Source organism: Mirounga angustirostris, unplaced genomic scaffold (genome assembly GCF_029215605.1).
Source record: "Mirounga angustirostris isolate CCGP_5_RB_7025 unplaced genomic scaffold, mMirAng1.0.hap1 SCAF_3, whole genome shotgun sequence".
Lineage (NCBI taxonomy): Eukaryota > Metazoa > Chordata > Mammalia > Carnivora > Phocidae > Mirounga > Mirounga angustirostris.
Window position 1 is genome coordinate 148,696,250 of NW_026991711.1, and position 25,893 is coordinate 148,722,142.

The 25,893-nt window shown below is 40.5% G+C and overlaps 1 protein-coding gene and 1 long non-coding RNA gene across 4 annotated transcripts in view; one reads left to right on the forward strand and one right to left on the reverse strand.

Moving 5' to 3' along the window:
* Positions 1-25,237, reverse strand: part of LOC135363901 (uncharacterized) — an 89,140-nt gene extending 63,903 nt beyond the window's left edge. For both annotated transcript variants that reach the window (XR_010410243.1, XR_010410244.1), the window contains exon 1: positions 24,943-25,237. This is a non-coding gene — a long non-coding RNA (uncharacterized LOC135363901). The remainder of the gene's footprint in view (positions 1-24,942) is intronic.
* Positions 24,196-25,893, forward strand: part of ITGAV (integrin subunit alpha V) — a 95,461-nt gene continuing 93,763 nt past the window's right edge. For both annotated transcript variants that reach the window (XM_045868390.3, XM_045868392.3), the window contains exon 1: positions 24,196-24,698. In XM_045868390.3, coding sequence (XP_045724346.1) covers positions 24,514-24,698 — 185 coding nt within the window. In that variant the 5' untranslated portion in view covers positions 24,196-24,513. The remainder of the gene's footprint in view (positions 24,699-25,893) is intronic.

Here is a 25,893-nt window from a genome sequence, read left to right on the forward strand (position 1 = left end):
AAAAGGTTTTGAACTTAGTAAGGTCCACGGGAAGATTTTTATAAATCACTAAGTGACGAGATTCATCAGTGGCTTTAACCATGAATGACACAACCCATTCACTTTAAGTTTCTGAACTGCTTGTCATTTGTCCTATGTGGTCGTTTGAATGAGTGGGGGAGGAGTCTGGGTGAGACTGCTGGGTGGAAGTGATATATAACCAAGCTCGAGGCTATTGACTGTTTTGAAAATACAGATTCTGCTCCAGTTAGCTCTCTTCTCCTCCCTAACTATTCCACCAATCCAGACAAACAGGCAGTTTACAGATGTTTACTCCAAACTGAACAACAATGGCAACTGAAGGTTTGCTAAGGTTGATTGCTCTAGAGGCCTGGCAGTAACCCAGTCAGGGAAACAGTTACCGTGTCATATCCAGGTCACGGAGCTACTGTTCTTACAGCCAACTTTTCTTAGGAGGTTTGTTGCATAGGACATTTAACAAATCCTTCACTGTTTTCAAGTAAGATAGTTTCCAGTGCAAGGACCTATAACGGTTATTGTTAATGAAAAAGTCATTGTTTTGCCCTTATTGTCAGATTCGCATTATTTTGCAGGTATTTATCTCTGTGTTCCCAGGATCTCAATGCAGTTAAGTCTCATTCTGTTCTTTCCACATTTTCCATGACGTCTGGTGAAAGCCATCTCATACATAAAGTGCTCAAAATGTTAGTGAACACAAAGAAGAATAGAGTGGGAGAATTATGTGGTTGATGCCAAGTGGCAAACTGTAATGCGTAAACGTAATGTGTCCCTTTTTCTAACTAATGCCTGATTATAGGGTAGAGTGTGTCTCTTCTCCAAGTATGCTACAACTTTCAAAAAGGTGTGTATTGAAAGCTGAATCGTACAACTAGGGGGTTATGATACGGCTAACAAGGACTGGTCATGTGTTTTCTGCCTTTTTGCATTTTCAGGATGTAATTTGATTTTAGCTTTTGTCAGGCAACCAGAATCTGGCAGATTTAAGGGCACTGACTAAAATTGGGCCATCAAATCCAGAACATGGTCAGCAACTCACTGAGCTGATCATGCACATAAGCAGCTCTGGAGAAGTGTCTCTCTGCAGTTAGTCATTCAAAAAGAGAAGGCAGTTTGGTCATCCTTTCAGGCGATAATTACATTCTGTCCCGGTGACCAGTGGTAATTAATTATACTTTGTGCCCAACGTAAAAATAAACAAACACAGGGCAAAGGGCAGTGTCTGGTAAACGCTGCTGGCATTCTTGGAATTTAGGCGAGTTTCTCTGAGCCGTGTAAAGGAAGAGAAAGCCTCACTTCCTCCCAGAATAATACCGGGTTGTAACAGGCAGCCAATCTGTAAGAGCACCCTCCTCTCATCTCCAAATGAGCCTTGAAATCTAGTCATTTTTTTTTTTTAAAGATTTTATTTATTTATTTATTTGAGAGAATGAGATAGAGACCATGAGAGGGGGGAGGGTCAGAGGGAGAAGCAGGCTCCCTGCCAAGCAGGGAGCCCGATGCGGGACTCGATCCCGGGACTGCAGGATCATGACCTGAGCCGAAGGCAATCGCTTAACCAACTGAGCCACCCAGGCGTCCCCCCCATGCTCATCCTTAATACCCATCACCTATTGAACCCATCTCCTCCCCTCCCCTCCAGTAACCATCAGTTTGTTCTCTGTAGTTAAGAGTCTGTTTTATGGTTTGCCACTTTCCCCCTCTGTTCATTTGTTTTGTTTCTTAAATTCCACGTATGAGTGAAATCATATGGTATTTGTCTTTCTCTGACTGATTTACACCCTGTAGCTCCATCCACGTCATTGCAAATGGCAAGATTTCATTCTTTTTTATGGTTGAGTAATATCGCATTGTGTATATATATACCACCTCTTTATCCATTCATCAGTTGATGGACATTTGGGCTCTTTCCATAATTTGGCTATTGGTGATAATGCTGTTATAAACATCAGGTTGCATGTATTCCTGCAAATCAGTATTTTTGTATCCTTTGGGTAAACACCTAGTAGTACAATTGCTGGATTATAGGGTAGTTCTACTTCTAACTTTTTGAGGAACCTCCATACTGTTTTCCACAGTGGCTGCACTAGTTTGCATTCCCACCAACAGTGCAAGAGGAGGGTTCCCCTTTCTCCACATCTTTGCCAACCCCTGTTGCTTCCTGTGTTGTTCATTTTAGCCATTCTGACAGGTGTGAGGTGATATCTCACTGTAGTTTTGATTTGTATTTCCCTGATGATGAGTGATGTTGAGCATCTTTTCATGTGTCTGTTGGCCATCTGTATGTCTTCTTTGGAAAAATATCTATTCATGTCTTCTGCCCATTTTTTAACTGGATTATTTGTTTTTTGGGTGTTTAGTTTTACCAGTTATTTATATATTTGTGGATACTAACCCTTTATCAGATGTGTCATTTGCAAATATCTTCTCCCATCCCATAGGTTGCCTTTGAGTTTTATTGATTTTTTTCTCCGCTGTGCAGAAGCTTTTTATTTTGATGAAGTCCCAATTGTTCATTTTTGCTTTTGTTTCCTTTGCCTCAGGAGACATATCTAGAAAGAAGTTGCTACAGCCAATGTCAAAGAGGTTACTGCCTGTGTTCTCCTCTAGGATTTTGATGGTTTCCTGTCTCATAGTTAGGTCTCTCATCCATTTCGAATTTTTGTGTGTGGTGTAAGAAAGTGGTCCAGTTTCATTCTTTTGCATGTTGTCCAGTTTTCCCCACAGCATTTGTTGGAGAGACATTTTCCCACTGGATATTCTTTCCTGTTTTGTCAAAGATTAATTGCCCATATAGTTGTGTGTTCATTTCTGGGCTCTCTATTCTGTTCTATTGATCTATGTGTCTGTTTTTGTGCCAGTACCATATTGTCTTGATGACTACAGCTTTGTAATATAACTTGAAGTCCAAAGTTGTGATACCTTCAGCTTTGTGTTTCTTTTTCAAGATTGCTTTGGATATTTGGGGTCTTTTGTGGTTCCATATCTGTTTATTTATTTAAAGTAGGCTCCATGCCCAACATGGGGCTTAAATTCACAACCCTGAGATCAAGAGTCAGTCCCTGACTGAGCCATCCAGGCGCCTCTTCAATTTCTTCATCTTTAAAATCAGAGTAGCAACAGTACTTGGGGTTGTCACAAAGATTTAAAGACCCAGTGCAGGGGCTCAGTCAGTTAAGCGTCTGACTTTTGATTTTGGTCATGATCTCAGGGTTGTGAAATGGAGTAGGCTCTGCACTGGGAATGGAGCCTGCTTAAGAGTCTCTCTCCCTCTCCCTCTGCATCTCCACCCCCCTTCTCAAAAAAAAAAAAAAAAAGGCCTAATTCATATAAAAACACAATGTGCTTCATATATATTAGCTCAGTTACTATTTTGTTGTATTGTACACTGATCTACTATAGGCCAAGTTTTAAAAAAATGTGTATAAGCCTCTCATGACAGGAAGAGTAAACTACCATTATTCAGAACAAAAATATTTTTAGGTGGCTACTTTGTAGGAGGACAGATCAGATTAACTTCCTCCTCATGGGAGACTTCTGTTGCCTAAGAGCTGCTCTCCTAGGTCCTCTGAAAGGGCACATTAAGGAGAGAACCTACAGTTAAATGTTTGCAGAACAATTTGCCACCCACCCCCTAATGGTCTTGTTGTGCCTCTTCTGAGCCAGCTGGTCATGTTGGCAGCCTTTCAACAGGCTGCTTAGGTCACCCAGGGTCAGGGACATGTGTGAGCTTCTTAAGGTTGTTTCCCAGGGCATGATAACTTCTGGGGCTGGTGAGGGCGGCTGGTAAAGTGGAAAGTCTAGTCACAGACTCTAGAATGTTTGGACACAAGGTAGGAAATTGAGCAGAGAAGTGATGGAGGGTGTAGGTTAGGGCATGAACACAAGGAAAAAATAATGCATGAGGAATGACATGGACAAAAAAACCCCAAACAAGATAAAGTAAAAAAACAAAACAAAACAAAACAAAAACCTGTGGGATAAGACTCCAGTGTAAAGTATAGGAAACCCCAAAAGCATTCCTCAAGCTAAGCAATACTACAGAAAAGATTGTCATTTAAGGGAAGATGGGATAAAAATGGATGACACTAACATGACAAAACTAGAAGATAAAAGAGGGAGGTATTTGGCTAAGAAGGCTTTTATAATAATTTCCCACAGCTAACTTTATGTTAGCACCTGGTTTGTGTAAATATGTGTTATATACATGCTACATTTTTTTTAAAGATTTTATTTATTCATTCAAGGCACAGAGATACAGAGAGAGAAAGAGAGAGAGAGCATGAGCAGGGGGAGAGGGAGAAGCAGGCTCCCCGCTGAGCCAGGAGCCGGATGTGGGGCTCTATCCCAGGACCCTGAGATCATGACCTGAGCCGAAGGCAGATGCTTAGCCATTTGAGCCACCCAGGCACCCCTACATGCTACATTTTTATCAGCAGCTTTGAAGGCACATTTTTATTTTTGTTGCCATGTCTTTATGTAAAAAACAACAAGATTTGATTTTCTTCCTTAAGTCACATTCCTTGATTCTAGCCAAGCCTCACGAAGAGTAACAGATGATAAATTCCAGTGTTTTCCAAGCCCCCGCCTGACTCTGAGGTGGTGGCTGTTTGGTTTTTATTAGAAATATTAAGAGAAATAAATTATTTTAGACTCACAGAAAAATGTGTGTTACAGACATAAAATTTCCAAATTTGGAAAATATTTAGTGATCTAACAGTTAATAAAATCTATTGCTTTTCTCAGTTGCTTAGAAAGCACAACTGTAAGTGGACGCATTGAAAAGACAGTGGTGGCAATTCTTCGCATTTCAGTTTCTCAAGATTACAGTTAATGGATAATAACCACCATTCCGATTTTTTTTGAAAGGCTTTGCTTCCCAGGCAAGTGATAGTAAACATTAAGCTGGGCAAAGTGGATTCATCAAAGACAGTGGTTCTCAACATTAACTGGGTGCTGGCGGCAACTGAGGAGCTTTTAAAAATATGGACACCTGGCTCCCACCTCTAGCAATTTGGATTTAACTTGTATGCGATGCAGTTTGGGCATCAGGTCATGATCTCAGGGTCCTGGGATCGAGCCCCACATCCGGCTCCCTGCTCAGCGGGAAGCCTGCTTCTCCCTCTCCCACTCCCCCTGCTTGTGTTCCCTCTCTTTGTGTGTGTCTCTCTGTCAAATAAATAAATAAAATCTTTAAAAAAAAAAAAAAGAGTTTTCAAAGCTCCCCTGGGGGATTTGAATATGCAGCCAAATTTGAGACACACTGAAAACTTTGCTACTGAAACGGGTGGTCCATGGACCAGCATCATTACTATGAGCTGGGAGCTTGTTAGGAAAGCAGAATCTCAGGCCCCACCTCCAGATGCTGAATTAGAATCTCAATTTTGCCAAGATCCCAATGTGTCTTATATGCACATTCAAGTCTGAGAATCACTGCTCTACAGCATTCTTGTCTTTGATAACTTTTTCTTTCTTGATGTTAGGCAGTAATTACATGAAAGAAAAAATAGCTCAACTTTTGTTCTCTAAAACTTAGGAAACAGACTTTCATTTCTATGACATTCTGCAAAGTAATAAATGGTGGGATTCATATATTCAGGGTGAGATTCATATATTCAGGGTTGCCAGATAAAATATAGGATGCCTAGTTAAATGTGAATTTCAGGTAAGTGATGTTTTGGTGTTTGTTTTTTTTTTTTTAAGTAAAAGTGGGTCAGAAATATTGCTTGGAACATATATATATTAAAAGTAGTATTCATTGTCTGAAATCCAAATTTAACAGGCATTCTGTATTTTTATTTGCGAAATCTGGTAACCCTGTTTATATTCCCAGGAGTGTCTCTGCTCTCTGGGCTGTTCCAGAAAAAAGAGGAAATGATACCATAAATGGCCAAGTGGCTGCCCCCTAAACTGTCTAGACTGATTGATTGACTGTAATGTTTCTCATCCCGCCCAGACAGCCAGGCCTCTCTGACTTTCCTAAACTGGGCTGGTGACTCACCCAAATGGGAGAGTAATGGGAAATTTACTTGCTGACTCAGGAAGACATAAACCTTGTCAAACTGTTCCTTCAGTCTAAACCAAAAGAAAAAAAAATTCCAAAGCAAATGTTAGATACAGTACAATATATAAAACACTTCAACTTGAGGCTGCAGGCAAAGGCAAGTGCTTGTAATCACATGTTTTCTATTAAAAGACATTTTCATGGTTTGTTCCTCTATTGCACTCAGAGGCTGGTATTTTTCTTAAGAATCACTTGCTGTTTAAGACCCTCAGAGGCCACTTTCCAAGAATACATTTTAGATCTGTTTTCTCAATACTGCATATAATTGGCAAATAAAGTAGCACATTTTTGAGCAGAGATGCGGGTGTGGATTTGATGTCCACCCTCCCTTTGTCACTGACTCACAACAGGCTTGGTAACTACAGACAATCTGGTATCTCAGTCCTTTCTCCTAGAATGATTTAATTTTAAATTCTTGCCCCTAACTTGTCAGGTTGGCTTCGATCCTTCACTCTGTCCTACAATTTTACCATTTTTAAATAAGACCTCTTGCTGTTATCAAAAGCACTAAAGCATAAAGCTCTAGTAAAAGAAGAAACTAACTTTATATTAGCCAGTTCTGAAATTTTTAATTTAGAAAATTTTTATCAGAAAAACCTGAATAAAATAGTCGTGAAAATTTCACAATTCTGTATATTAATGACTTTCCTTAAATAATTCCATAGTTGATTTTGAATAGCTGAAAATGGAAATCTACATACCAACTCTTTTTCTGAGCTGCTACATTTTTTCTGCCAAGGTTGGACCCTTATATTTAATGAGTCATGATACTGGCAATCCTGGTTTCAGGACCTGAAAATAAACCAACTTGTTTCTAGCAAATACAGGCTGAAACTTCCTTTATTTATTTTTTACATTTCCTTTTTTCAAAAAATTTATTTTATTTAAATTCAACTAATTAACATATAGTGTACTATTAGTTTCAGAGGTAGAGTTCAAGGATTCATCAGTTGCATATAACACCCAGTGCTCATTACATCACGTGCCCTCCTTAATGCCTATCACCCAATTACCCCATCCCCCACCTCCCTTTCCTCCAGTCACCCTGTTTGTTTCGTATGGTTAAGGGTCTCTTACGGTTTGTCTCCCTCTCTGATTTCATCTTGTTTTATTTTTCTCTCCCTTCCTCTATGCACATCTGTTTTGCTTCTTAAATTCCACGTATCAGTGAGGTCATATGATACATGTCTTTCTCTGATTGACTTATTTCGCTCAGCATAATACCCTCTAGTTCCATCCACGTCGTTGCAAATGGCAAGATCTCATTCCTTTTGATGGCTGCATAATATTCCATTGTATATAGATATCACATCTTCTTTATCCATTCATCTGTCTATGGACATCTGGGCTCTTTCCAGAGTTTGGCTATTGTGGACATTGCTGCTATAAACATCGGGGTGCATGTACCCCTTCGGATCCCTACATTTGTATCTTTGGAGTAAATACCTAGTAGTGCAATTGCTGGGTTAGGCTAGCTCTATTTTTAACTTTTTGAGGAACCTCCATACTGTTTTCCAGAAAATTCCATTTAAAAACAAAGCCCACAAGGGGCATTTGCCTGGCTCAGTTGGTAGAGCATGCAAGTCTTGATCTTGGGGTCATGAGTTCAAGCCCCATGTTGAGCGTAAAAAAAAAAAGCAAAGCCCACAAATCCCATATGCTAGGAGTTTGGTAACCACTTCAATCCCTGCAGACATGAAGGCTAAAAGTATTAAGTACCTAATACCTCTTTGTAATACTTGACTATGTGTTGAGGAATACAGCCACAAATGCTTCATCACTATCAAGAAACGGAGTCTGTTTCCCATACTTTGAACCTAGTCTGGCCTTGTAACTTGCTACTGACCAATAGAACATGGGAGAAATGATGTTTTATACAGGGCAGATTTCCTTCAGCACAGAGCCCGCCTAAGTCAGGTGGCCGCTATAATTGTGCGTCGCACCTACCAGCGTTGCTCCTGGATTTGGGCACTGCACATTTGCATCACCATATTCAGTGTCCAGGTACAGACAGAATTTTTTTTAAATGTTGTATAAGAAGAGAGAGCTATATATATATGATTAGTTTTATTCTTCTTCATTTGTCTAGTACGGATTCATTGGCATGGGGTAGTAGTAACAGTCCTCCTCGGGAAACAAAGATTTAGTGGGAGATTTTCAGTGAAAGTGATATGGGCTAGAGTCTTGAAGTAAGAGGTCAGGTATAAGAAATGCAGCAAAGTTGAGATAGAAGCAGGAAAAGGGTGTGCAGATTTTCTTGAACATCGTGAAAGGAAGAGACAGGACAATGGGGAAGGCAGATGCTTGGGGAAGTTTATTTAAGTGAGTGGAGAGCAATATGAACTGTAGGTGAATCTTCTGTAGTCATGACAGAAAGGTGAAGGTGAATCTGCTTGAGAGAAACAACTCAGGCTTTTACTTTTGTGTCCACCTTCCTCCTATCCACACGATAGGGGCGTCATAAAACTAACCTGGTTTGAGGGCGTAATGGCATGGCTCTCGGTTGTGCTGTGTCATGATCCTTGAAGTGTCTGGGTCCTGCTTTTATCTGTCCTGTTTCTGTGAATTAACATGCCATTGGAAGAGAAGGTTCCATTGCTAAGAAACATTTGAGTAAGAGGGAGTTAAAGCCTAAAGGAAATGTTACTTAGTTTCAGATTGTGGGACTTTAGTTGGGGAAGTAAAGAATAAGGAAAACAATCATAGGTATGTCCAGAGAGTTGATACAGAAGATCCAGCTGGCTTTTATGGATTTGAAGACTCTCTGACACCCACTGAGTTATGATCATTTTTTCTCTTCTCTTAGGGAAAAAAGGTGGAATTAACTCACTGTTAGGGAAATCATGCAAATGTATGTGTGTTTATGCCTAGAATATAAATGATGCATATTGTAATAAGAAAAAAGTTACAATATTTACAGAATTATTGTGAGAATCTTTTTGCTTACAAATTCTGATTACTTGCATTCACATCTGTATCTGTCAGGATTACCTAGGATATATTACAGTATCAAATTAACTCAAAAATCTCAGTGTCTTAACCCAACAAAAGCTTATATTTCACTTTCTTGCATGTGAGACACATTTAGTAAAAATATGTGATGCAAACAACAGGTTTTTTTCTTTCTTTCTATATACCATGACAGCATGAGTAGAAAAATAACACAAATTATGCTTTCTAGCCAATAAAATTCCTATAAAAATAGTAATTTTTTCTGTCAAGGCTAAAATAAGTTGTCTCTAAATATAGTAGCAACCAAAGTATGGCTAAACCAAGAAACAATTTTCAAACCATGGCAGCTACAAAACCAGAGTTAACTGAGGAAATGGCTTGTTATATTTGACATAGTTTCCACAATATCTAAAGATAAATTTATCATTTATCATCCAGAGAAAAAGTGTTAAACCAACATTGCATTTTGACCACAAAAATATTATGCTAATGGTCAAATAATTTTCACACTTAGTTTATAACTAACAAAAACAGATTTACATAATAGTAACAAGGACCGAGGGGGAGATTTAAATGTTTTATAATCTAGATAACTGATTAATATTGAAATTAAAAGTTTTGGGTACAGGGGTGCCTGGGTGGCTCAGTCACTTAAGCGTCGAACTCCTGATTTCAGGTTGGGTCATGATCTCTGGTCGTGAGATCAAGCCCTGGGGGGCCCCATGCTGTGTGTGGAGCCTGCTTGGGATTCTCTCTCTCCCTCTCCCTTTGCCCATCCCCCCCAACCTCCCACCCCCGCTTGCATATGCTCTCTCTTGCTTTCTCTAAAAAGAAAAAAACAAACATGTGTGGCTTCATCCCGTTCTTTGCAGAACCACCCTTGCTCCATCCTGAATGGTTAAGAACATCCTATTTGCTACAATACTGTGCCACATCCTTGCCACAGGAGTGATCACCTGACCAAGGCATGGCCAACCATAATATCTCACTCCTCTGAACATAGTAATTGGTTCAATGGTGAGCAATTATTATAAAGAGAGCCAGCAATTACTATAAAGAGAGCCTGGAGTCAATATACTTATTTGAGAGGAAGACAGCTTTTCCAGCTAGGATGGGATTGCTAAACTATGACACATAATCTAAGATTGCAGATAACTATCTGCAATCTAGCCTGAAGCACTAGGAGAGGATAAGACTGAAACAAAGAAAGAAGCAGAGCTGGAAAAGAGGGGAAAATGAGGAAGGGCATGGGGACTACATTCCTTGGGAATTATGCTATGTTTGAAGCCAGAACCAACCCTGAGTTTCCTGGTTATGTGAACCAATCGATTCTCTTTTTGCTTTAGCTAATGTGAATTGGGTATTGGCACTTGCAATTGAAAGAATCCTAACAATCACTTCATTCTTGAAAGCCCTGAGGGATCTGCCACATTGCCATGGTATCTTACATGTCTCAGGAAAGGTTTACACTCAGTGAACACATATGTGAATCTATCTTACGGAATCATTGAAAGGTACTGTAGGTGACATGGCATAATGCTGTCAAAATTATTATTACCTAGTTGCTTGTGTAAGTCAACTCGAAGAAAAAATAATAATTTTTTTTCCTTTTAAAGCTCCATTTTCTCTATTTTTTATTTTTAAAAATTTTTTAAAGATTTTATTTATTTATTTGAGAGAGAGAATGAGATAGAGAGAGCATGAGAGGGGGGAGGGTCAGAGGGAGAAGCAGATCCCCCGCCGAGCGGGGAGCCTGATGCGGGACTCGATCCCAGGACTCCAGGATCATGACCTGAGCCGAAGGCAGTCGCTTAACCAACTGAGCCACCCAGGCACCCCATTTTCTCTATTTAACATTGCATCCTCACAGTATGGCTGAATTCTTATTTTATTTTATTTTATTTATTTTTTATTTTTAAAAAATGCATGTATGTATGTATTTATTTATTTATGTAGGCTCTATGCCCAGTGTGGGGCCCAATACAGGGCTTGAACTCACGAGCCTGAGATCAAGACCTAAGCTGAGATCAAGAATCACTTAACTGACTGAGCCACCTGGCACCCCTCAAACATGTCTTAAATTCAGACAGTTTTCGTTTTTATATGATTTGTTTTCCAAATATTTGTCATGCCATTTTCCAATGCTCATGAAATATTTCCTATTGAAGACAGCATTGAAGTAGGTTGTAAAATTCTCAGACATGTTCGCGAAATCTTATGTAGTCCACATTGGTTATGGCTATAATATAATGGAAACATAAATGCTCTTGAAGAGCCCTGCCTTACAGTCCCCATAACACCTTTTATTAATTTTATGACAAGTCTTCTCTGAAACTACTTTAGAGTAATATATAGTTATATAGCATATATAGTTATATGAAAAAGAGAAAATTTTATTTTAAAATCTGGAACCAGAATATTTTTTCATGTAAGAAGATATTTTTTACTTGAAAAATTGAGTCTGACAATATAAAGTCCCAAACGTGGTTGAAAAATTGGGCAAAACAAAGAAGCCTGAATTGCTGATAATATAAAAATGAGAAAAATTTAGACACAGCCTTGGCCCAGAGGGAAGTAATCGGGGCCTGAGAGTGAGGAGAAGAGAAAAGAGTGTCTGGTAGAGGTGGATGCAAACAACATGATGGGAGGTCAGGAGTCTGAGAAGGAGACACACGCAGGAGGGGTTCCCGTGGAGGGAATGCTGAGGGCTTTAAAGAACAGGCCTATCTAATATTCACCTGCAACATACCATATCCACCATCACCTTCAAACTTTCTACAGAATTCTGTTGCATGTGACCAACTTGCTTTTAGGTTGCTTTGTGGAATCAATGTAAAAGGGACCATGTTCCATGTTTGGGTTGAGTGAGGGTATGTGCAGGTTGAGTGAACAGACCAGATGCAGAAACGAGGTGCAAGTAAGATTGAGAACTCCATGTGAGCTGAGGCTCCTTTGAGAATCCTGGGAAATATTGGAAAGGATGCTGGCAAGACTGGGAATTCCAGCCCACCAGGAGCATATCTCAGATGTACAAATAATAGCACCTTATTTACTTTAAAATCAACTAGAATCTGAGTCAGAACCCTTAGTGCTCTGCTATGAACCCATCAATTCCTGTGGCTTTGCTCTATCTGAGCACAGATATCTCTGGTGAATCTGGAAATTCCAGCATTTAGGTAAGGTCTCCACAGCCTTCTACCTAGTCATCACATTTGAAGATGAGAAAGTTGTCCCAGAAAGGAAGGGCGAATGAAGGCGGTAAGAAGGAAAATCAGGAAGGTTAGAGATGTTAATGCCAGAACAGATTTTGTTTTTTTCCACTGCACTTGGCACATTGTAGTACTGTGATGACTAAATTAATGAATTATTTAATTCCAGATATTAGAAACAGGGGAAATTTGGTGCAGAATAAAGACATGGGCAAGAAATAAAGTTTAACCACTCGTTTTTGTAGCTGTGGTAGTATAAAGTTGAAAGAGACCTCAGAATCCAACAAACCCCATTCTTTCACCTCTGTGTGAATACACCTAGCCAAACAGAATTTGAAATTCAATTTCTCAGTCACACTAATCACATTTCAAGTGCTCCATAGCTACATATAGGCTAATACAATACATATAGATACAGAATATTTCCATCACTGCAGAAAGTTCTAGTAGATAAGACAGATCTATTACATCTCTATCAAATCATCTCTATCATTCAACTTTAGTTTAAATTATTTTTAATGAATGTCATTCACCACTGCATTTTGGTCCAGACATAATTGTTAGGTTGTCCTTGAAGGTTTCTTCTATATCCTTATCCTGGATTTTTTTAGATGTATGAAAAGATTTATTCTCTATAGGGAGCGTATTATTACAGTAACTTTTTTTTAAGATATATATATATATATATATTTTTTTTTTTTTAAGATTTTATTTATTTGTTTGCCAGAGAGGGAGAGTACAAGCAGGGGGAGCGGCAGGCAGAGGGAGAAGCAGGCTCCTTGCTAAGCAAAGAGCCCAATGTGGGACTCAATCCCAGGACCCTGAGATCATGACCTGAGCCGAAGGCAGACGCTTAACCATCTGAGCCACCCAGGCGCCCCTTAAGATATATTTTTAAAGATTTATTTTTAGAGAAAGAGATAGAGAGAGTAGGGGGGAGGGTCAGAGGTGGAGGGAGAGAGAGTCTTAAGCAGGCTCCGAGCTGAGCACAGAGCCCTACATGGGGCTTGATCCCAGGACCCTGAGATCAGGGCCTGAGCCAAAACCAAGGGTTGTACGCTTAACTGACTGTGCCTCTCAGGCGTCCCTACAGTAACTGTTTAAAAATTTTGTTAATAATAAAGGAATTCTAAACTGAAATAGATTAACTGACCTAAAACAGAATAAAAAACTTAGCCCAGTTTCTTAAAGAATCTCATTTATGCCTAGAGTAGCATTAATGTAACGATCTCCATAATAGTAATTATTTTTTCTGAAACTCAAAAGGAAAAAAAAAACTAACTGTAGAAATACCTTTAGGCTTCACAACAATGCTGAACATGCACCAAACCTTTTATTTAATGCTTGTATGTTTCTATGAGCTAGACCTAATGCAATTATGTGATTAAGAGTTCTGTATCTAACTTCTTAGTGAATGTAATCATTTCCTATTAAATCCAAATATTTAACATTTAATGAAAATCCCCTGGCACATTTCCATAATGACTGAAAGGTGGAAATCCTTAATTAGTGTTCAAGTTTTTAGAGGAAGTAAGAGTGGAGAGTTTAAGAAACCCCCCAAATGAATCATTTAGAAGGAACAAAATTGGTGAAGGTACCAGCTGATCTAAGAGTATTGTTCATAAGAACTTAACTCATATTTGTTTTATTAAAACCAACAATTGAGAGAGCTTTCATAGGGCATATAAACCTCTATTAGGCACTAAAAAGTGAACTGATTTGTATCATCAAGAAAACTGTTGGGGCACCTGGGTGGCTCAGTGGATTGAGCATCCAACTCTGGATTTTGGCTCAGGTCATGATCTCAGGGTCATGAGATCGAGACCCATCATGTGGGGCTCTACACTGATCATGGAGGCTGCTTAGGATTCTATCTCTCCCTCTTCCTCTGTCCCTCTATATCCCCCACCCCCACACCCCCACCCCCACTCATTCATGCACACTCTCTCTAAAAAAAAAAAAAGAAGAAAACTGACAGACAATGATTCTGTTTTAGCTACTTGAAAAAGGAGGAAGTGTGGTCAATATATCTAGAATCATTAGGGTAAAAATACAGATATTTGGTGCTCAAAATTTAAATCTATTCTTTGAGGAATTAAGGTGGGTATATCAGTTAGGAATAGGTTAGTCAAGGTGTAACTGAAAACACTAGCAATATCTGCTTAAACAAAGATAAAGGTATATTTTTCCCTCATAGAACATAATCCTCACGTTTATTGTCCAAGACATGAATGATGTGTTCATGGCTATCAGAAACCCAGACTTTCTGCTCTCTAATTCTTACACCATGACCTCTTTTGCCACGTATGCCTCCTTATGTTGTCATAGAGGCTACTGCAGCTCCAGCCATCACATCCATGTCCCAGGCATCAACTGTAAATAAATTGCAGAGGAAAAAGGGCTCCTGATAGTTAAGCTAGCCCTCTTCTAAGAGGCTAGTAGCTCTACCGAACAACTTTTTTTTTTAAGATTTATTTATGTATTCTAAAGGGGGGGAGGGCCAGAGGGAGAGAATCTCCAAGCAGACTCCCTGCTGAGCGCAGAGCCCAATGATGACATGGGGCTCCATCCCACGACCCATGAGATCATGACCGGAGCCAAACCAGGAGTTGGACACTCAACCAACTGAGCCACTGAGGTGCCCCTCTACCTAATGACTTCTACTGACATCTTTTGGTCATCTAGAAGGGTGCTGGGAAATGCAGGGGTTTGGGGGTTTGTTTTTTATTTTTTCCAGCTAGGCACATTATTGCCACCACACAATATAAGAATTTTATGACCAAACAAGAAGGAGACAGTGAATCTTGGATAGGTAGCTAGCAGTCTCTGCAGGGCAGATGGATTATCCTTTCCCTGTACTTTACTTCTGGTGTTGGACTGGTCACATTGTATATACTTATTTATACAGGAGAAAGAGTAGTGTAATAGTAAAGAGCATAGGCTGTAATAAGAGTGATCCACCCCCCCAGTTTCCCCTGGATAGTTCCAGGACATAGCTGTTTCACCATATAATTATTATCAGTATCCCTGTTACTCTCTACAGTGTCCCTGTTGGACAATAAATTATATGGTCACTTTAGCTATATAGACTGTCTGGGACATCTCTAACACATTCTAGTTCTGTGACCCTAATGACAATGGCATAATTTCTCTAAACTCATTGTGTTAGTTATCTGTTACCCAGTAACAGATTATCCCCCAAATGTATTGACTCAAAGCAACAAATATTAATTATTTCACAGTTTCTGTGCATCATTAATTAAAGAACAGTTTAGATGGATAATGTCTAGCTCAGGATCTCTCTTGAGTTTAAATGTTGTCAGGGGATGCCATCATTTGAAGGCCAGACAGGGAAGAAGAATCTACTTTGAAGATAAGTCACTCAAGTGGCTGTTGGGGGAAGGCCTCAGGTTCTCACCATGTCGGCCCCTCCCTAGGTGGCTTGTATGTTCTTACCAGATGGCATCTGGCTTTCCAACTGAGAGAGAAGGCCAAAGGAAGTCATGTGCCTTTTAAGACCTAGTCAACAAAAGTGCAGCCACTTTATCCTAGTCATTAAAAGCAATTCATGAAATCCAGCCCACACTCAAGAGGTGGGGAGTTCTGTTCCACATCTTGAAGGGAGCATATTTTATTTTAGCTTAGTTTTAAGATTTTATTTATTTATTTATTTATTTATTTATTTATTTATTTATTTACTTGAGAGAGAGAGAGAAAGAGTACACAGGAAGTGGGGGCGCAGAGGGAAAGAGAGAATCCCAAGCAGGCTCCATACCAGTGCACGACCCTGAGATAATGACCTGAGCTCAAATTAAGAGTTAGATGCTTAACCAACTGAGCCACCCGGACACCCTGAAGGGAGCATATTTTAAATATTTTTTTTAAAAGTAGGCTCCACACCCAATGTGGGGTTTGAACTCATGATCGTGAGATCTAGAGTTGCGTGCTCTACCAACTGAGCCAGCCAGGTACTCCCAAAGGGAGCATATTTTAACGTCACCACACTTACTGTTCTCATCTGTAAAATGGGATAAAATTACCCACATGCAGTAATTATATTTTATGAAGAAGCATAATCCATATACAGAATTTTAATAGAGCACTTGGCACATAGTAAAATATGTCCCTTAATAAATTGAAGCTAGTATTATTTATTTAAGTATTTGTCTAATTAAACTGTGAGTTCCTGGCAGGTGTCATATCTAATTTGTCTTCGTAATTCAAGCTCTAATTGCAGTGTTGAGCTTACAGGGGACACTTAATAATAAATATCCAATGAATAAATGAATGAGTAACATATTCTTTAATAAGACCAGTATAAATGGAGTGAGTTAAAAGAAAAATAATGCAATAGTCATGTGAATAAATTTACGTTTTGTGTTAAAAATCAGATTTACATAGCTCTTTATATAATAGGGCATGAAAACATGAATACCAATGTAATGGAACTAAGTTACGTAACATCAACAATATTCATTGGTATATGATACTACAATAGTATTACATAGTATCATACTTTAAGAGTATTATACAGATATAATAATATCACCTTGTTATGTTCTTGATATTAAAATTTCTCCTGAAAAATCTGTTTTGTAGACATATGTCTAGCTATGTCTTTTTGAGATATGTTTATTTTTACTTACTAAAAAAAATTTCAGTAATCATTTAGATGTCATACTACTAAACAATAGTAGGATTAAAGCATGTACCTGAGGAAAAGAATTTCAGGAACTATATACACATATACAGTAGGAAAATGTTGTGTTTTGTCATTAATGACGTTTTCTTGCCATTTTTTTTCTCAAGGAAAAAATAAATATATGTAAAACTTTGTAGACTATGGTTCTTAAAGATCTTCTGATTATGACTGTTTATATTTATCATTCATCTGAAGGAAAAAAGAATGAAAAGTTTTGGGTTATAATCTCCAGTAACAGCAAGGCTACATTTATACAAAATGATTAGTAGGAGGAAAGTATTAGCAATCATTTATCAAGTGCCAGAGACATTTTAAATTATACCATGATTCCTTTTATGACTCATAGTATAAATAAAACATAGTGTTCTTTTGAAACTCTGTTTTTTCAATATATTATTTTTAAAAATTTAAGAATGTATTATTTTTAATTCTGGACATACCACAAACACTTTGTTTCTGTATCTAAGCTTCTATCTGAGACTCTTGACTTTTCAGTGATAGAAGAGTAATTTAGACAGCATTGCCCTTTTTCAAACATGGATTTTTTTGTATTACAAGTGCTATACTGAGAAATGTGGTTGATGTCTTAGCACACATCAACACTTCAAGCCTCAAAATAAATTAAATCCTCTTAAGTAGTTATAATATAAAAGGATGCTATAATCTTTAATTAGTTTAAATAAAATAATATACACAATTTTCCTTTTACATTTTTACATCATGTTGATTATTTGAAGGGAAATTCGGAAAACCACCAGACATGTCCTTGAAGTAAAGAATGCCTAGGGGTACTTGGTTGGCTCAGTTGGAAGAGCATGAGACTCTTAATCTTGGGGTTGTGAGTTTGAACCCCACACTGGGTGTAGAGATTACTTAAATAAATAAACTTTAAAAAAGTGCCTATCTTGAGAGCACCGTGGTTTTTCACAATGAGATGCAAAGAACTCCAGGAATGCAGAGGACATTTCTTGCCATTTGTGATTAATTTTTATCTCCTTCATAAGACCCAAGCCCTAATCCCAAAATGCAACCAGGAATGAATAACAGCTACAAATCTTAGAAACACTATTCTAGATAAAGTTAGTAGTTTAATCCCATTTCTTTGCTAGTTATAAAAGGAACTTACTATATATTCTTGTACTTTGCTACTTCTTGAAAAATATATTCATTCATTCATTTATATAAGAATATTTATTTAGTTATTGCCTTCCTGTGTTCAACTTATAAAGTTGAAAATTGCTATTTTATTCTTACATTTGTTTATTTATCCTTCAGCAAGTACTTCTTGGTTTCTTGCAATTCAGTAGGAACTGTGCTGGGCACTGAACATTTAATGATAGGTAAGGTCAACATGTTTAACACTGTTTTATTTGTCAGTCATGCCTCAGTAAAGCTGTGGGGGAGATCAACATATTTGCTTCTCTTATGCAATTTTACAGACAATTCTTCAACAAGTTCTTTGTGATTTTTTGAAATATAAATTCAGCACTGTATTCAATGTTATGGGAGAATATATAAGCTAAGAAAATAGCTTAAAAAAAGATTTTAAGGAACTGATAATTTTACTAGGAAGAAAATACTAGATGCCTGACAACATCAAGAATTAATATTAAATAGAATTTTATTCAAATACTGTCAAAAACACCGAGAAACAAGTACAAGAATAAGTAAATGCTAAGTTGTGAGTGGGTGAGACTTGGAAATACAAGTCATTTTATTTTTTTTAAAGATTTTAAAATTTATTTATTTGAGAGAGAGAGTGTGAGAGAGAGAGAGTACAAGAGGGGGTAGGGTCAGAGGGAGAAGCAGACTCCCTGCTGAGCAGGGAGCCCGATGCAGGACTCCGGGATCATGAACCAAGCTGAAGGCAGTCGCTTAACCAACTGAGCCACCCAGGCGCCCTTGGAAATACAAGTCATTTTTAAAGAGAAGGGAGAAACTGAAGCTATGTAAAGCTTCCCGGAAAAGATGAGTCTTAGGCCGAATGTTGAAGTTTGGGTGGAATTGGGGTGGGAGAGCAGGTGAAAGAAGATATTCCAGATTGAAAAAGAAAAAAAAAAAAGAAGAAGCAGAAGCAGCAGCTCAGGAACAGAGGAAGTGGTGAACATGGCATATTTGGAAGACTTGAGGAGACCTGCACAGGTACTTTTTGTCTGACTTTTTGTCCTGCCCACCACGCTCGGCTCCCTTCGGGCACGGAATTCCAAGTGCTTGTTTTCCTATTTACAGGTATTAAAGTTACTTTGTATTGTGACTTCTGATTCGGTGCTTTGAATCTCAGTTTTCTACTATCTTCTATCACAGGTTATTCAAACCCTGAAAGATTGTTTGAAAAAGGACTTTTATGCATGAACAGATCTCACTCATATGTGGAATTTAAGAAGCAAAACAGAGGATCATAGAGGAAAGGAGAGAAAAATAAAACAAGATGAAATTAGAGAGGAAGACAAACCATAAGAGATTCTTAATCATAGGAAGCAAACTGAAGGTTGCTGGAGGGGATAGAGGGTAGGGAGATGGGGTAACTGGCTGATGGGCATTAAGGAGGGCACGAGTTGTAATGAGCCCTGGTATTATATAAGACTGATGAATCACTGACCTCTACCTCTGAAACTAATAATATACTATATGTTAATTAATTGAATTTAAATTGAAAAAAAAAAAAAAGGACTCTTATGGCAATAGGACCACAAGAAAGGTGCTCAATAATTGTACATCCCCAGGAGGAAATATGGCTGGATATTTAAAATGTAAGTTTGACTCTAGTGGAAACAATATGTTTTATGTATAATTTCTTAATCCACTTACTAACTTTCTCTTTGCACTTGAGCTTATGTAGTGATATCATTATTAATTATTAATATTTGCATTTATACATGTTACCTTCTTAGGATTTTTATACAAAAGTAAGTTATCTTTGTCTTGCTCTTTCAACAGGAGAACTAAGATATTTCCCCATTTTCCTCAGCATTTTTCTGACCTTATGTTTGTAACAAACTTTTGCTAGTTTATGGAAGGAGTGTCTAATCTAAAGGCAACAAATGACTGATTTCTCGCTGTTAGGAAAATGTTATGATGAGGATTAGACCTATAAATGAGGGTGAGAACCATTTCCCCTTTTCATTTACAACTGTGAGCCAGTTTATCCTCAGTTGGGTATCTTTATTTTGCCTCATGTAGGGGAAAGATACATGAATGAGACCAGATGACTTCATTTTATGGGGGTTATGAACAACCACCCTAGTTGGCCTGGGGAGGTCACTGAAGGTGCAGGTTCTCAGGCATGGGGAAGACCTTGGAGATCATCACTAGCTCCCTTCCTTGCCCACAAGGATATGTGATGTTGGAAAAATTATTCAAATCCTAGAGAATCAGTTTCTTCATCTTTATATATGGGCTACTAATAGAACCTATCTGATAGGATTTTATGACTAATAAGTGATTTAATATGTATCAAAATGCTTAGCACAGTGCCCAGCACATAATGAGGAAACTTAATAGAATTGTTAGTTATTATTAAGTCTTTGGACAGTAGAATTAATTCCATTGTTGGGCTCAGTGTTGAATGTAAGGGATACAAAAACAGTTAAGTCATGGTTCTTTATAGGCTTCCTGGAGGACATGATGTGGCCTGATACACATCTCGAAAGAAGAGGAGGAAATAGCTAGATAGAGGACCTTGTGTAAGTCTGTATGTGGCAGAAGGAGGAAGGCTGGGGGAAGTGGTTGAAGAGGAGGGCCAATGTTTTCTAGGAAGATAGAGCCCTGTGAACCAAGATGTCATTCTGGGGAAACTGGAAGTAATTAATTTAATATGGCTAAAGCTACTTTGTGAGGTGGGGAGTGGTAAGAGTGTGGTGATGAATAAGATCCTGCAGGGGATGTGTAGAACAAGAAATGCAGTGAACCAAGACAAAGACTTGGATAATCCTAACATGGTGGGGGTAGATTAGGAAGCAAAGCCTCAAAAGGAAACAAATTTTCTGCTTTCCTTCCTTCCCAACCACCCAAGGAGCAGCCGGTCCTGGCTGGGAATCTTTTCTTATCTTTTCAGATAGGAAAAGGCAGCACTGGGGGTGGGAGTGGAGATGAAGCCTGCTAGGCCAAGTAAATCTCCCTCATTAATAGCTGAAAGAGGAGAGGCAGGAGAGAGTCAGACAAAAAAAGCAATGGCAACACTGTAGGGTTTAGTGGATTAAAGCCCGTAGAGTGACGGAGAGTAGGAAAAAGGGGTTTGCAGAAGGGTTTCCATGAGTTATGACCGGAATCCATCTTGATGTTGAGAGATAAAAATTTGAAATTTCTCTTAACATTATTTTGGAATAATGAGACTAAGAGAGTGTCAGAAATTAGTGTCACACAAATGTACTATTACTACTGTACTAAACTAATAGTAGTAAAAGTATTGATGGCAACAAGTACTGTTCAATTCTATGGGTAGGTGCTATTGTCCTTCCCATTTTATAGATAAGAAAACCGAGGCACACAATATGCCCAGGGTCACAGAACTAGTACCAAATGAATTCAGGAATTGAACTCAGGCATTTGAATTCACAGAAACCAGTGGAATCAAGCTTCTAATGAAAGGACAGCATTGGTAGAGGATAAAATTCAAAGTCAAATTCTTTTTTACCAACTAATATTTTATTTCGTCTATAAGAAAGTGATTATACTTAATGCAGATATATTATTATCCGGTTCTTTTAAGTTGGGGAATTGTTATAAGGTAGTTAAAGAGCAGTGTCATTGGACTGGGGGATAGGCAGAGCTTTTCCTCCATAGAATAAAATATGCTTCTCCCGCTCCCATGCACGCAGTACCTTGGCACACTGTGGATCCTGCATAAGTGCTGGCTGAATTAATATGCACTGTAATAAATTCCCTCACTTTGCAAGGTGCTAGGTAGCTGACTGCTCAAGCATGACTACTCTGGTAAAAAAAAAAAAAAAGCTTGCATTTATTTATTTATTTACTTTTATTTATTTGAGAGAGAGCGAGTGTACGCGGGTGCATGCATTCGAGGGGGAGGAAGGGGTAGATGGAGAGGGAGAACCAGACTCCCTGCTGAGCAGGGAGCCCAATGAGGGGCTCTATCCCAGGACCCTGGGACCATGACCTGAGCTGAAGGCAGTCACCCAACTGACTGAGCTACCCAGGTGTCCCAAGATGCCTGCATTTATAACCCAGAGTACTTTTTTAAAAGTATTTTAAAAAGATTTTATTTATTTATTTGACAGAACGCTAGAGAGCACAAGTAGGCAGAGCGGCAGGCAGAGGGAGAGGGAGAAGCAGGCTCTCTGCTGAGCAGTGAGCTCAACGTGGGGCTCAGTCCCAGGACCCTGAGATCATGACCTCAGCCGAAGGCAGATGCTTAATGACTGAGCCACCCAGGTGCCCCTGTAACCCAGAGTGCCTTAAGGCACTGAGTTAGTCTGGTTCATTGTCTCCTAATAGAAATGAGGTCCGGAGTTCACTCAATTTCGGTATTGCCGAAATACACATAGATGTTGCTATTGCTTTGGATTCTTCCTTTTCCTGTTGTTCTTCCTCCCTTCTTCTGGTCTGTTGGATCTCTGTCCTGGATCAGAAGTTGGGGAGTGGGAGGGCTCCCTAAAACTAAACTTTCATCTAAGTTTACTTTTTTTTTTTTTTTTAAGATTTTTTATTTATTTATTCATGAGAGACAGAGAGAGAGAGAGGCAGAGGGAGAAGCAGGCTCCCAAGGAGCAGAGAGCCCGATGCGGGACTCGATCCCAGGACCCTGGGATCATGACCTGAGCCGAAGGCAGACGCTCAACCATCTGAGCCACCCAGGCGCCCTCATCTAAGTTTAAACCTCCACACTCTTCTGCCCTTCTTGTCTGGATGGATTTCCAAGGGGATTGGTTATCAGGCTTTTAAGGAATAAAAGCCCCTTTGAGTTTACGCCTCTTAGGTGCATCTGGAACACAGTGAGGGGAAAGGTACATTTGTATTTTTGGGTTTTTGTGTAGGATCACCTGTCTCACATGGTAATTTCCTTTAGACTAGACAAGTGCTGGGCCGTGGTTTGGGAAACATGGGCAAGGTTTTGCTGCATATTTTTTAGATAAATTTAAGAATCAAAATATATAAAGCAATTAAGTACTATAAATTCAAACTAGACATTTCATTTCTCCTTATATACATATTCCTTCACAGGATTAATTAAAAGCTATGAGATTAATGTGCATTGTGATTGAGTTTTAATAGCTACTTTGGGAAAATAATCCAAAATTACTGTTCTAGTACTTGTAAGTTGTTAAGGTCTATACAATGCATTTATACTCTCAGTCTTGTTCACCAAATTCTTCAGCACATGATACACAATATAGGAAAGTCACGTCCCTGGGCAAAGTTTACTCATCATTTCAACTCCACTCAACATTTTATTGATGGCTCACTCTGCCTGGCAAGGTGGTAGGACCACAGAATATAAAGAAAGAGGTCAGGGATCCTGCTCTCAAGTCTCTCAGTCGAACTGTCAGGAGCCTGGACGCCGTGAAACACACCAAAAGCAACATGTCCAGAGAGGCCTTACTTCAATGGTGCACATTCCTTCTTCCAACTCTAAAATGATATTTCTACCCAAATGTCTTAAATCAGTGATAGTTATTCGAAATCACACAACGTCAGCTAATAAACTATAATAAGGTTTCGACCAGTTCGACTTGATTTAAAACTATTACTGCCAGTTCTTTGCTTTGCCGATCCTTCAACTTCAGCTTTAACACAACTCGCCTGGAAGAGGCTGTGCTAGCATTCTGGAAGTTTATAATTAAGTTCAGTGTGGGGGGGGGAGGGGGGACGACCATTAATTACAGAGCTCCGCTTGTGAGCGCCTGCCAGGGTTTCAAGGGGCAGAAGCCGAGAGGCGAATAAAGCTTTCCTCACTTCTCAACCGAAGTCGCAGGGAGTTCCCGGCGCGACCGGGGAGCGAGGGGTGCCCCTGGACGGTGAGCGGCTTGGGATGCTCGGCCACCCCTTCATCCACCGCTCGCCCTCTGGAGCTGGGTCTGAGGCCCTCGTCCGACAGCGCGGCCGCTGCCGGGGACTCTGAGGGACCGCGGCTTCGGCGCAGGCACCTCGCTCCGGGACAGGAGGCGACGCCGCGCACGGAAGTGCGCGCAGCTCTCCCCAGGCGCAGGACGACTCTCCCCCTTCACTTCCTCCTGCGCGGCGGCGCGGCCTCCCGGCGGCCCCTCCCCCGTCGCCGCCTCCTCCCGCCGCCCGCCGCCGCTCTCAGACGGGGGTGCGGCGCTCACCCGCGCAGTCGCCAGCCCGAGCCCGGGCGCCGAGCGGCAGAGCTGGAGGGAGGCGAGGGGCCGCCGGCGCTGCCGTCCCCGCCCCGCGCGCCCTGCGCCCCCCTTCCCGGGCGGCCGCTCGGCAGCTCAGCCCTCCTGCCTCCTCCGGCGCTGTCCGGGACTCGCCGCGAAGCGAGTGACGGCCGGTTTCGGCGTGCGAAGGCGGCGGCGGCGGGCCGCGGACGCCGTGCGCTCCGGGAGGGGTGGCCGCGACTCCGGCCTCGGCGCGCCGCGCGCACTTCGGCGATGTCTTCGCCGCCGCGCCGGCCGCTGCGCCTTCGCCCTTGCCGCCTCCTGTTCCTTCTCCCCGGATTCCTGCTGCCGCTTTGCGGCGCCTTCAACCTCGACGTGGACAGTCCTGCCGAATACTCAGGCCCCGAAGGAAGCTACTTCGGCTTCGCGGTGGATTTCTTCGTGCCCAGCGCGTCCTCGTAAGTGGCCGCACTTGGAAGGGGAATCAGCCCCCTCCCCCACCGCGCGCACCCACCCTCCGTTTCCCGAGGGGGAGTCTCCGCGAGGGAGCCCGGCGTTTGTCTGTCTGTGTCCCCCACCCCCACTGGGGGGTTTCGGTTCGGGGTGGATGAGACGTCTGGGGAAGTGAGCCCCCGCGGCCCCCACCTCCTCCCCTCAGTTCCCCCCTCTCCTCTCCTCGAGAGAAACGGCTTCGAGGCAGACCTGTGCTTACAATTCGGGGGAAGTGGGAAAGCAACAAAGGCTGGCCCCGCCGGACTCCGCGCCGCCTCCGCCGCGGTCCCGCACTTGGACCGTCTCATTTCCGAACGTCTTTTTCTCGGGTACCAGGTCGCCTTCCCCGTAGCCTGTCTGCTTGCCAGACTTAGACACCAGTCCCTTTCGCTCTCCCTGCGCGAGCCCTCCCCCACACTTTCCGCCTCTCTGATTCTGTTTCTCACCGACTCCTTTTACAGACTTGCTGATGACTAAAAGGACCAGACGGTCGTAGTGAATTCATTGTGTCTTATCGCTGGTACTGACAGACCTTTGCACATGTGAGGGTGAACGGATGAATTGAGTGTGTCATGTGTTCTTTTTATAGTGATTCATTATTTAGGTCATTGTTCAGAAAGAACAAGGGTGTTTGCTGAGTTTTCATTCACTCTAGGTCATTTGAATACTGCAGTATTTAAGAATTCAGTTACGTTTTCAAATTGCCAGCGTTTCGCGTTGCAAAAGGCCGTCAGGATTTGTAACAGAGTTAATGTCATTACTGGATTCAAAGTTGTCTCTGACTTTACTGAACGCTGACCTCATTGTCACCACCTCACCTCCATATTAGCGTTAGAAATACTGATTTAATAAATGTTCACTAGATGTCTTCTGAGGTTTAAATCTTGTTTTCAAGAGGCAAACTTCTCTTAGGGCTCTTTACAAGCTCTTAGAAATAGTAACATTTTTTCCCCCTTCTATATTTTCTCTATATTGAAGGTATTATTTTTGAGGGGGGAGAGGGAGGCTAATTTTGATGGTCAGTACTTGGATAGGACCATTTTTCCAACTCATTCGTGCCTAATTTGAGGATGATCTAAATATTATTTCATGACTGTTAGAAGGTTCAGCAGGATTTATTCTTATCGTGCAAGTATTGATTACCATTCATTTTGGTGACAA